Raw genomic sequence first — 13,463 nt, 5'->3', positions numbered from 1 at the left:
AACCTTGCATGTAGAAATGATCTTCAACCGAATGTGCTAATGTAGTTTTTTTTCTTTCTTCTTCCCTCCAGAAACTCTGTCAGAGAGATCAAAGAGCCATTTCAAAAAGTCTAACCCTGGCTCGGGTGGAGTTCTGAAAGAGCTGGACTCTCTGTCGTCTCAACATCACCAGCAAGCCATCACAACAGCCTTGAAAAACCTGGTGGAGAAGCAGGCGGCACAACAGCGCTCAACCTCCAGCCACATCACTATGATGACACAAAACGTGAGTGCTTTTCTTGACGGAAAGTTAAAGATTCAGATGCCATGGTGATTATATTGACCTAACAAATGGCTAAATGAATAATTTTTTTAATAATAAAAAAAGGTTGTTGTGGCGCTATGTACGCCATTTCATTTGTGAATATATCCATCAAGCACATGTCTATTTCTGGATATTTTACATGCATATTCCCTTGATTAAGAGAACTCTAGAATAGATAGATAGATACTTTATTGATCCTCAAGGGGAAATTCAAGGTCTCAGTAGCATACAGACATCACACACAACATGCACTTACAGTAGAAAGGGTAAATATAAGTATATACATATAACAAAACTCCACTGTACAATAGAGACAGTAGAAGATAAGAAAAACTAACAAAACTAAAACTCTATCAAGGAAGGCAAGTTTATTTTACAGCAAAATTCATAATCATGCTGCATTGTGTTGATTCAGCCCCGCAAGAGCCTGAGCTCAACCTCATGGGTTTTATCATCTATCAATAGAACTTTGCTTAGCATGTTGGGGAGTGAGATTTACTGGCTACCATTGCACATACACATTGATAAGTTCAAAGTGGTTTACAAATTAGTGGATTAAAGAACAAAGGACACTTAAAGTTTAAACTTTCTTCTTCCAAGAGTACCTGCTCTCTCAACACATTCAGCAACCCAATACACCTAACATGCACTTACCATGTATTTCCTTCTTCCTCCCTTCTACTTCTTTATACCTCCTGTTCCTTCGACCACACTTTGCCTGGTATCTAAACATCAGGACTGTCATCCTCTGGTAGTAGTATTTATTGTAGTAGTGTTTAAAACAGGCTGTTTTAATTTGCAAATCCAAACCAGAAACCTTCAGCTATAACATTTACTGTTTACTTTGCTTATGGTATGTGTTGTAACACAAAAGAAAACCCCTCAATTGACATGCTAAAAAGATTTTTTTTTAAATAATACATTTTTGCTGGAGGGGGTCTTCTAAACATTTAAATCATTTTGGAATTTCCACCTCCTTTGCAGTTGACCAACCTGAGTCTTTCCAGTGGGGTTCTTAGAAAGAATAGTTTGCACCTCAGCCAAAGTCTTCAGAACTGGCCAAAAAGTCTGTTCTCAGAATCCAGCTTTTACAGTGCTTCAAGGTAAGTGCAAACTGGTCATAATCTTTCTTTCCTGATCAAAAAGGTTTGGCATATCTGCCATGACATTTTCAAAGATATTTTAGAATGTTCCAACCTTCTTACCCAGAGATTCTTTTTTGACCCCTTCAGTCATAAGGCCACACAAGAATACTTGACCAAATGGGACAGAGGTGCCCACCAAAGGGGCATACAGCCTCCAGACAGCAACCAGTCTTCTGCTGGTAGCTACCAGCTTCACTTTGCCATTCAGCAGTTGCAACAACAGAAGCAAAAGTCCAGTCAGTTGCTTTGTCAGAGTCGCAGCCGGCACCAGGTGAGTCACTCTATTACACAAGCGGTGTTCATTTTGTCATTGAAAATGTTGATGAAAAATGTCATTAACAAAGCCATATCTAATCATACAACAAAGCACTCTAATCATATCACATTGCGATCCGAGTGCCCACGGTTTGCGTCTGACCCACAGTCATTTCCCGACCCCACCCACTCTCTCTCCTTTTCGTATCCTATCACTCCTCACTGTACTATCTGAAGGAAGGCAAAAAGCCCAAAAATATACCTTTTTAAATAAATCAATAATCTCTGTCTCGATAATATCTTGTGGCCATACATGACATCCAGCATGTTCCTGGGCATGTTGGTGAGCCTGTTGGTGCGGGAGGAAGACTGACAGACACTGGAAGGGCATCTTGTAGATCAGTAGCTTCAACGACTTCTGGTAGTTGAACCTCTCCCAGAACTCCACTATCAGTCACACAGTCCTATACCTCTCTGATTAGATGCTGGAAGAGAAGCGTGTAGGTCAGCAGCACAGTGGACCTCTGGTAGCAACATACAGTACCTCAAAGATACGGTGCGGGTCTGTAACAGTGACACTTTTCATGCCACCAATAGCAAGGCAAGGGAGCGTTTACATGCAGCTTTGGTAGATTAGCTTGGTTGTTAAACCATTCCTTGGGAATATTTGGTAAAGTATCTAATCACCAGTATTAGATTGCCAGTTAAATGGATTGTTTGCGAGCATGTGACTACATGGAAGAAAATGAAAGCGAGAGAAAGAAGGAAAGTGTGTGTGTGTGTGTGTGTGTGTGTGTGTGTGTGTGTGTGTGTGTGTGTGTGTGTGTTGCCCTGCCCTGGTGCTCTGCCTCGTGTTCCAGTAAGTGGGTGCAGACTCTGTGGCTCCAAGATTGGCTTGTGGCCACTTGGCAGCAAAAGAAAGGTGCATTTTCCTGGCTCCGCCCCTGACCCTCCAACCTCCCAGACCACTCTTTCATCAACAGACATAGTTCTGCAATACTCACTCTCACTCACTCAAGACGTACACACAAACACAGACACTCACACGCATACCATCGACCTCTCCCTTAATTACACTCTCAGACATGTATTCTCACACACTCTCTAGAAAAATCAGTCTTTTCATGTAATCAAACACTTTTTACTTTGCGGGGTATGTTGACTTGTGTATAATCTACACTAATGTGTAGATGAGGTACACACCTCATTAGTGTAATCTAAATGCATGTTGTACACAACATGTACACATAATGCAATGACTGTATAGGGAACAGCAAATCCATGCAAGGCTGAAGAAGTGTGTGTTGGAAATGATTAACTGTAACTGTTAAATAGAAGCATGTTGGGCAAAACCAAGGAGTTGTGAATTCAGTCTGATTAGAAAATATGTAGTGGTGTTTTGGTAAGGGATGAAATATATTTTCTAAAAATATATTTTTATTGGGACAGAGCTGCAAGAACTATTTGTGAAGTTATTGTTAGCTTCTCTTTAACTTCCTCTGTCTGGCAGAGGTTGTACAGTAGGCCAATGAAGCGTTTGATTCAATTAAGTAGTTGTACAGAAATGGGGCGTATAGCAGGGTTGGGGCAGGATTGTTTGTTCAAGCAAGATTATGTAAACTACTTGAAAGGTGTAGCATGGGCCAAAGAAGAAACATTAAATTTGGGATCAATTACATTGCACCAGAGTAATTTTGTGGCGCGAGTGCCATTTTGCATTTTGTTTACCTTGGGACTGAATTCCAAAGGATTTAAGAAATTATCATTAGCCAAATGAAAGTCTTATATACTGTTTTTCAAGATGGTAACCAATTATCCTCATAATCAAAAACATACACATCCAATCGCACACACCTACTCACATACATACTCAGTCGACCTATCACTAAGCCTTACCCCTCTTAGAAACTGTTGCTTACTCCAGAGTTGATTAGAACACCAATGGCAGCTGTCAGCCAGCTGGTCAAAATTGTATCCTAAGTGGATTTTTTGGAGACATTATTTTGCTAAGAAGTCATTGTGCCATGGAGAGACGTACAAAATTGAAATGGAGATTTCTGTCTTTCCCTGTTAATCTGTTACAATGTTTTCATTGAAATTTGACCTTTTCTCCATATTCCAGGCTATTCTGGCTGCTCATGCAGTTAACCGCTGGCCAGATGACGTTTCCCCTCACCCAAAGACCTCACCTCTTCCTGCAGCAAGGACTGTGGTGAGCTACTCACCACGGTCAAACTCTGCCGTCCACAGCACCTTCAGCCCCACCCAAGTAACTCCTGTTCACACTTCAAAACCTCCAGCCACCAGTCATAAAAGGTCCAGCCGATAAACACTTCCATCCATCGTCCCAACAAGTGAGTTGTCTTTACTGTACTGATACACATAGCAGTGTTGTGCTTTGACAAACGTCTGTTTCATAACTATTATTCTTCCCTGGCCTTGTGCTGAAATTAATTGTTCTGACCAGTCTCTTATGTTGAAGCTGTTTTATTCTGTCCTTGCTAAGTACATGTAGTGTCTGGTAGTCTGTAGTGTGTTGACCACCAACAGTTAGATACCAAAATCAAATAGCAAGGAGTGCTGCTAGGGTGTAGGACTAGGTGTTCCCCTAGTGCCCTTAAGTTAGGGATCCAATTAGTTAGAATTGTTTCAAAGCAAAGTCTGAGGCACTCATGAGCATTCAATAAAAATTCTCATATGGCTTTTAAGTTTTTTAAAAATTGCTTACACTTTTTGGCTTGATGAAGGCTTTTTATTTAATTCTTATGAGTGCCTCAGACTTTGCTTTGAAACAATTCTAACTACCGGTAGTTAGATATTCCAATTTAACTTAAGTAGTCTACTTGAATTCCCTGTACAAATTTGCCTTTTCACAGAAAAGAACCAGGAAAATGTCTTCATGGTATGACTACCATGTCTTTGTTTGACATGCCTGCCCCATGCTGTATAAGCAATTTATTGGTACCTGGGTTTTTGGAAAATTGGAAATGGGTGTCAATGGCCTCCTTGCCAGACTAACCTGCAGAGCAAATTTAAATTTATCTTGGATCTCACAGGCTATGGCTAATCTTCTCCTTGACAAAAAAAAAAACAAAACAAAAAAATTCAAAAACCTCCCACTCTGACTGACGTCAAATTGGCTTTTGTAGGACAACATTTTGTAAACAAATTAAGTAAACATCAACATTCACACAACCTTCTTTGACCCATCAGTTAATTCCATGAGACAACTCACTGCATTTTGATTGGACAAATGGACATATGGATGATGCATTTTGCCGATGTAGCCTATGCACTCCACATGCACTGTACTTATCAAGCAACTTTCATCTCCAAAATAACATGATTTCCTAACTTTAAGCTAAAAGTAACATTTTTCAAAGTGTTCGCGCTTCCTCAACATACATTTTCTACAACAAAAACTATTTTTTGTTGTGTGATGCAGAGGATATTTCAGGGACCTTGTCCCTTTACTCTGTAAAAAGCTTTATGCTATTCGTTGCTGAAGAAGGGCATTGTTGTTTTTAGTATAGAGGGGGTAATAGTACTGGGAATAGTTAGGTTTGGGTAAACAGCTATGGCCTAGTCTACATTTAAGCTCAAAGACGTGGAGCAGCTGCTGGATAGTAGTGGAGAGGGGTAGGTGCAGTGTTTGCTCCTCTGTGTGTGCCTTCATGGCAGCTACTGTGTTTACTCAGGGAATGTGGAATTCCAGACCCCTCATACGCTCCACTATTCTGCATTTTTGTGGTGAGCATGTGTGACAGGGGTGAGTGGAAGAGAGACACAGAACTACTTCGGAGCATAATGCATGGATGGAAACAAAGAGGAGAATTGGGGAAAGGGCTCATACAAAAAGGAGGAAAATAAGAGGCAGTAAAATTGGAGGACTTTTAGAGTTATTGCAGGCAGTAAAGAAAGATACTGTACATTCCAGAAAAGGAAGAACAAATACTAAAGAGGAAACTTAGAAACTAAAGGGAGCTAAAAGTATGCTGGAAAACAGAAAAGCTGATGTTGGAAAATAGAATGAAAAATGTTACTTTTAACTAGGGATGCACGATATATCGGAGGCCGATATATTATTGGCCGATAAAGTGAAAAAATGAAAGTATTATTATCGGTCCGATAAAAGAATTCTGGCCGATAATTTGCGCCGATATTTTTTAAAGTCCTAATTTAGGCCTACGTAAGGTCCGTCTGGCTACACTGAGCTACTTGAGCTTGGTTGGCTATACTTTTTTCTCAATATAATGTTAGCGGTGTGAATGTATTTTACCACTCTAACAAAATATGTGGATATGCGTTCATTTGGGAATTTGTGCATCTCAAAATCCTCTCGTGAATGAGCCGCCATTTAACCTTACCAGAGCGGAGCTCAGCCCTATCTAGAGTCGTCTTGTGCTGATGTGTTTGCACTTTACCGCACTGGTCGGGGAAACAAATAAACAAACTCGTTATAATAAGTACCTATACTATAATAAGGCCTATAATAAGGCCTATAAGTACATAAGTAGGCCTAGTTCTAAGTTGTGTTTTAGTATTATATTTGCATTACTTTAGCTTGGGTTTTGTATTATTACCTAGAAATATGCTAACCATTCCTGCTCCAGTTCCAGACAGGTCATCATAATAAGTTATTAAATACTTCGGGGCTAACCCCTTTCATTTCTGCTGCAGCAGGTTGTGCGCAACAGAGTAGACGGACATAATATACAGTCTGAGGAGTTGCAGCTTTATTCAGTTACCCGCAGTTGAAACTAAACCGAAGTTTCCCTCACAAACTCTGATTTGGTCGCTATACTGTAGCTTATTCCCAGCTGAGCCGTTTATGAGTGTTTAGTCCTAAATGAAAACGATTCATACTCTCTAGCCACTCACTCGCAATTCACTGACGTCAGGTTCACTTAAAGGAGCCACACATACTGTAGGGCTAGGCTACTGTTATGTTGACTGCTGTACTATTGAGGACTATTATGAGTTCTGTCCATCATTTGGTGGTAGGTAAAATTACTGCAATAAAATTATGCTTATTAAATGCTTTCCCCAAATCACTTTTCTCCATTTTTTTTCAAGAGTAATATTATCGGTTATCGTATCGGTATCGGCCACAACAAACCAATAAATATCGGTTATCGTTATCGGCCCTAAAATTCCATATCGGTGCATCTCTACTTTTAACTTATTTTAGTATTAGTGGCAATGGTGATTGTGTATTCCTGCTTATTTTTCCTAGTACTAACAATGTAATATACAGTTATCCATTATTATTATTATTATTATTATTATTATTCCTTATCTAAGGGGTAATGTATTGTCAGTCGGTCAGTATCGGAAAATAAGTCCCAACAGTGCGTCCTAAAGGTACTTATTTTCTGATACCGATACTTTATACAATACGTTATCCTGATTATTACACAGCTACTTTCCAAAATGAAAAAAGAGACTTCACACAATGTATTTTTAAAGGTCCCCTGTGTAACGTTTTCAGTTGTTTGTTAATCAACATTTCCCATTCATAAATGTGGCCCCATTCATGTTTCATTACGACCACCACCAAATCAAAGCATACCTATTGCCTTAGAAATCCTCATTTACATTTACATAGCACAGTGTCGACTCACTCGTACGTGCACCATTTTAAAATAACGGTGGCCATCAAGGGACATATGCGAAATACAGCTCAGTCTTTGCCGTCTGCATGCATAGAAAAACATTGGCTTGGATTCATCTGCAGAATTTCCCCACATTCAGCAATGTTACGAGCCCAGTTTCTACAAGTCATATGTTTTCCTAACAATCCGACATTGAATTTATTTTCCAACGAAATAAATAAAGAGAAAAATAACTTTGTTTGTGATCTGTCACCGGCTCACTTGATCTCTAGTTTCTAGACCCAGAGACAGTTGACAACCTAACCGAACATAGTTTTGCTAGGACTAGTAGACTACCACAAAGTTGCTGAACGTGTGTTATTTCAGGTTAGTTTGCAACAATATACAAGTTTAACCAAGGTCCTTAGCTGCTACCTAGCTAGCGAACATAACTAGCCGTTTCCATTCACTTTCCGTTTACTGTGCTTACGTCAGCTAGCAGGTCGGTTAACAGGCAAAATAAAACTATTTATTCCTTGTCCGAAAGAGTGTTCCATTGGCATCACACACAAGCAATGGCAATACAATAGTACACACAATTTTATTAATATGTTGTTATTGCCTATTCAGAGAGAAGTTTGCAAAGTCGACTTGCCTAAGAGTCAAGAACTAGTGCCAGTTTTGATGTGACTGTGACGGCTCCCATAGTTCTAAACGAGGCAGCGCTTGAGATGTTGGTTGCTATATAACTCCTAACCACTAGATGGGAGAATTTCTTACACAGGGGGGCTTAAATGATTCTGTTACTTTTCATCTTCCGTATCCCTGTTATTCCCAGCGAGTTTGGCTATCCCTCAAAATACTAACATAAAGCTTGGTTTATCATCATTGGTTCATCATCAGAGTATAAAGCATTAGTCATGAGGTCTTGTCTATTCACACTATAATTATTCAGAGGTCACGCAATATTCTGCACAATGTTTTTGTGCAGGCCATGGTTATTTACAGGTTAGACTTTTGCAATGCAATGTTTACAGGTCTACCTGCAAGTGTAGCGAGACCACTGCAGATGACACATCTGGTCTTTAATCTGCCAAAGATGGTGCATGCAACTCCTCTTCTAGCCTCTTCGTTGGTTTGCTATAGCGGCCAGAATTCATTTTAAATCTGAAAACTTTCTCTGTTTCAATGATGGAGTTTGGTGTACCATCTAGAAGCCTGTTCATTAGATGTTTCATTCCAGTTTGGCATTTTGTATTTACTGTCTTTCTTCCCACAATCATTTTGCCATGCCTGTCAGAGTACACCTCACTGAGTGCTACAGAAAAGGTTATGAAACATTGGTTGACTCTAGTCTGACTCTAGTGTCTTTTTCTGTGAGTCTTTTTCTGTGACATTTGCTCTGTGTTTCCTTGCTGAGCTAGGAAAAGCTGCTTCCAGCAGCAGTGCATTGAAAGTCAGGGTGGTGTTTTCATTTGTCTATCCTGAAAGGCCTCAGCGTGTTTAAGAGCACCAAAATAAACAATCTGTGGAGAAGGAATGAAAGAGAATACTGTTTGGGAAGGCAAACAGAGTAGCTCAGACTGCACAAGGAATTTCCTTTTGTTTTAGAAGAATGAAGAAATGGAAAGGGCCAAAAGGGGAACCAGAAGAGGGAAAGAGAGAGAGGACAAGAGAAGACGGAAACAAGACAAGGGACAAGAGAGGAAGTGACATCACTAAAGAGTGACATAACAGAAGGTGTGCAGGACCATTTATGTGGAGATGAAAATTAAGAATATACAGTTGAAGGACGTTTACACTTACACTCAGGACATCAAGGGCTTTATATTATTAACAAGCTAAGGCCATATTCACCTGGACATGGCCCATGTCGCTAGAATTCCAAAACATGACTTCAAAAAACACAAGGATAAAAAATATATTGTCACTATGTTATACTCAGTTAAATACATAGCTCCCTGACTTGACTAGTTGTTGAAACAATGAGACATGAGTCTCATGAGTTAAATGTTTGAACGGTCTAGAGTTCCCCTGTCACATTTCCATAGAGAAACAATCTCAAAGTAATTTACTTGACCCTGACCCTTAAGTCTGGTTTTAAGAGTGATCATTCTGGCCTCTCTACGTTATCTAAACTTGGACTTTCTGGGTAGCCACTCAGTTGGTTTGAATCATAATTCAATAGACATTCATTCAGCATGTCCTGGCAAGGACAGGGGTCAAAGTGTCATGACCTCACCACTGGTGTACCTCAGGGATCAGTGCTTGGGCCCCTGCTATTTTCTACACCACTTACTGAAGTGAAATTATCCACCCCCATGGATTCTCTGATCACTGCTATGTGGACAGCGTAGACAGCGTTTGTCTACGGCTCCCAGCCAATCGTTTTTCAGCTTGACCCGGAATATTTTGGTCAACTTTGATATGAGTAGCGTTGCTTACGTAAGTAGAAAACCATAGAAAAGATCTAAAGGCCAGCGATGATCTGTATATTCGCTTGTTATTATCTATGTTTGCAAAAGCGCTCTTCAAATGTTGACCTCAAGATGAGGTATGCAATATGTTTGTATTATTCTATGAATGACTTTTGAGGCCTACATTTTCACTGTAATAATCAGTTCAAGGTGGTTGCAGGGTATTCAGTTGTTCAATACAGTAAGAATGTTTCTCTGCTCTGTCTACATCTTTATCTGCAGGTCTGGTTGTGTACAGCCACTCAGGGATCTAAGCAGAGATGACATGGACATGTCTGTTCCACAGGGATTGCTACTGAACTCCTGCTCTCTTCACATGGTATTTTAGTTGTCTCCACAGGACCTAGATTGGTCAATTGCTTGTCTCTGAACTTCCTCTGGTTTCAGATTTTCTCTTTTCCAGACAAGTGATCTCACAGGGAATTGTCTGATCTGATGTATGTTTTTAAAGAAACCAAGGGACCAATCCAAAATCAAGTGACACCTGTTTATCTCAAACAATGTAGAAGTGCAGACAAGATGCCCAGGCAGTAACAAATCCCTCTTCAGACAATTGAAAGGTTTTTTGTGACATTACTCCATCCAACACCAACATTAGCTGTGCTTGCAATTTCCCAATCCTTCCAATCACATGTTCTAAGTCCATTGGGGAAAAATGGCAACAGTAGCAGCCAATCACAATGTGAAGATTGTGTTGGAGTCAGCCAGCTTTTGTTTTTTGTACCTGTGTTAGGATGTTCAGCACCTGTGGAAACATATGCAGTTTCTTATGAAAGAGATATGCCAAAACCATGTACACAAAAATAAATAAACAGGGGCATTTTTACATCAGTTTGTCCTCTGATTTTTGTCTTGTATATTCGTTTTGTACTTTCTGAATGTAAAATGTTCAAATTACTGTAAAAGTGGCTAGAGGAGACTACTACAAGTTCAGTTGACAACACACCCCATGTCACAATTTATAACCAGTAAAAAACGAATCGGTAGAATTCCCGGTTGGCTGGTTACATTTTGAGGCTGGGCTGATTACTGTGAGCTTAAAATGGTCATGATTTTGCTGTTTGTGTTAGTTCTGTGCTGTGTCCTCAAGCAGCCTGGAATGTGAGATCACAGCCACTCAGTCCCCGCGGGCCCTCCCCACAGCCCTGGTAATAACGTGGTAACAACTATAATGATTTGACATGCAGATGCATATAAAATGGGTACAGACCACTCAAGATTTTAGCGGCGACAACCTGTTTTAAGTGGCCCCGAATTTCCCCCTAAAATAGGAATCGGGCCAAATTGGGTCACGCTCCCATCAACACACCACCTCCCGTCAGGCCCTGTGCTGGAGCTTGAAATCTCCAAATGTTCAGTGTCCCACTCCACCACTCCATCCATGTCACAGTACGTCAAAAATGGCACACTCAGTCTACGTTATTAGTTGCATACAAGTTTTCTGTGTTTGGAATTGAAGATGTCATAATCCAGTGAGTTGGTAATGTTTCTGTTTTGATTTGATTATTTCTTGCCCAGCCTCAGACATTACATGGATGGGGAGATGTCATAATTCAAAGTCTGTTAGTAATGTTTCTGTTTTGATTTGTTTATTTCTTGCCCGGCCTCAGACGTTACATGGATGGGGAGATGGGGGTAGGGGAAGATAATAGCACTTCTTACAATGCCGTTGGGAAACCCTAAGGCAATATCTACACTATTCCGTTTGCGTTTTAAAAATAAAGCAAGCTCCATCCATACAAACGTATTTGGCTCCATATCAATTATGATATCTGTCCAGACTACACACCGAAAACATATGTCCCATGGCCATTTTGCATTGGTCCGAACACTCAAATAATAGTTTGCCTCCTGCATATTTAGGCAGTAGCATTAGCATTAGCTGTATCATTGTAGAATGCAGAATTTCATTCTGGTCCAGAGCTTGTCGTAATGATCTTACATGATAAATGTTTTTTTGTTTTGTTTTAAAAATGCAAGATTTAAATTTGAAGAGTACCTCAAACACCACAATGTAAAAGAACACTTTACAACTAAGGAGGTGATCTTTGACTACCTTTTTTATAAGTAATTCTTGTAAGTAATTGTAAGTAATTCTGAGGCAATCTTAGAGTGGAGTTTAACATTGAAGATGTTACACACTCATGCAAAATCACATTTGCATAGATAACGCACAACACAAAACATGTTAAACCAAGAAGACAGTTCTTGGTTGTTCATTAATTTTTAATGGGGATTTGTCAAGTCTCTAGGAGAGCCTGGTTACCAGAAATGTTGTGGTCCTCTAGCAGAGGCTTGGAGATACAGTACTGCCTTCAAACTCACAGCTCTGGCCCTGCACTCTTCGCTTCTGACAAACAACAATGGAAGAGTTCATTCAGAAGTCTGCCAAGCATAGCAATAAGCTGTCTGTGAATGCATTTAGGTCAGCGTGTCCTTTTGCTTCTTAAACACAGATGTACTTCATGATCGAAAAAGAAAATGACAAGCCAATGACATAATTGTATGAAGAAATATAATCCATTTAATTGAAGCTAGTACTGACATGTACCTTCAACTGGCTTACCTCAGAAAAATACATTTTTACATCTCACAAATGGGAAAGTTGGGGTTTAATTGCCTTCTTGATTTATTGATAATTTCATTAGTAGGGATAACCCATCATAGGAGCTTTAACTGAACAAGGTGTAATATAGAACAAAAATATGAATGCAACATGACACAACCATCACAACCATCATATTTTACCGAATTCCACAGTTCAAAAAATCAGTCTGATTTGGAGTAAACAATGTTTTCTGTGAACAGTAAGCAGCAGCATACACAGCCATCTCATAGTCATCTGCTGGCCTTAACACCGGCAGAAACTGATCTCTCATTAGGCTACTCTGCCGTGCTTCCCAGTGGCATGGGAAGATAAGCCAACAGTGCAAATCACAACATCCACCAAAGCCCTTTATGATCCTTTCTGTTAGATACAATAGTTATTATGTTACCTTACAGCACAAATCTAATGTGAATGTCATATTCAGCCCTCAGACCTTCCCTAGCATATGATCATGTATTGCTCCTCTCGGCATGGAAAGACAAAGAGTCTCATGGCTCATAATGTGGATATTACAGAGGAGGACGAGGTGTTGGGTGATGTTGGATCCGGCTGTTTACACTTTAAATATTAATGAGATCTTCCTGATTGACACCCGGTATTTTGCATACTGGTTACTATGGCTACAAATGCAGATTTGAGCACAAACAGATTAAAATAAGTTTGTTGTGAGCATACACAAATACAAGACCTTTTATAATTGAAAATATGGGACCAAAACTTGACACGTTGCATTTATATTTGTGTTCACCGTATCTACTGTGATAAACTACGCTGTTAATATGCTGGCTTCTCAACAGTACGAGTAAGATATCACATTACAATTAGAACACTGACAGAAATGTTACAAATTACCATGTTACACTTGGCATACACATAGAAAAAAGCAAACTTACAGTTAGAGGTAAAATAACATGGCAAGCTCAATGCATACAAGGCAAACAATCCAAGAGGACCTGTGCTTGACAGTTCATTTTATTTAAGAAAGGATATGTAATAAAAACACTGTTTTCCTCTTTGTTATGTGCTCCCAAAAAAGTAAGGCACAGACATATTTATCTGCCATTTATTTAACATGGATTT

The 13,463-nt window shown here is 39.7% G+C and overlaps 1 protein-coding gene across 2 annotated transcripts in view; it reads left to right on the top strand.

Annotated features, from left to right (window-relative positions):
• Positions 1 to 10,606, top strand: part of ttll5 (tubulin tyrosine ligase-like family, member 5) — a 38,943-nt gene extending 28,337 nt beyond the window's left edge. For both annotated transcript variants that reach the window (XM_076299402.1, XM_076299401.1), the window contains exons 27-31: positions 72 to 265; positions 1,289 to 1,407; positions 1,537 to 1,720; positions 3,827 to 4,058; positions 9,998 to 10,606. In XM_076299402.1, the coding sequence (XP_076155517.1) occupies positions 72 to 265; positions 1,289 to 1,407; positions 1,537 to 1,720; positions 3,827 to 4,033 (704 nt within the window). In that variant the 3' untranslated portion in view covers positions 4,034 to 4,058; positions 9,998 to 10,606. The remainder of the gene's footprint in view (positions 1 to 71; positions 266 to 1,288; positions 1,408 to 1,536; positions 1,721 to 3,826; positions 4,059 to 9,997) is intronic.
• The last annotated feature ends 2,857 nt before the right edge of the window (positions 10,607 to 13,463 follow it).

The sequence above is a fragment of the Alosa pseudoharengus genome, unplaced genomic scaffold, assembly GCF_046254945.1.
Source record: "Alosa pseudoharengus isolate Yale_2024_CS ecotype anadromous, Long Island Sound unplaced genomic scaffold, YU_APseudo_1.1 YU_APseudo_1.1_scf_22, whole genome shotgun sequence".
NCBI classification, from domain to species: domain Eukaryota; kingdom Metazoa; phylum Chordata; class Actinopteri; order Clupeiformes; family Clupeidae; genus Alosa; species Alosa pseudoharengus.
Note: the sequence above shows the minus strand (reverse complement) of the source record. Positions and strands in the feature narration are given on the sequence as shown.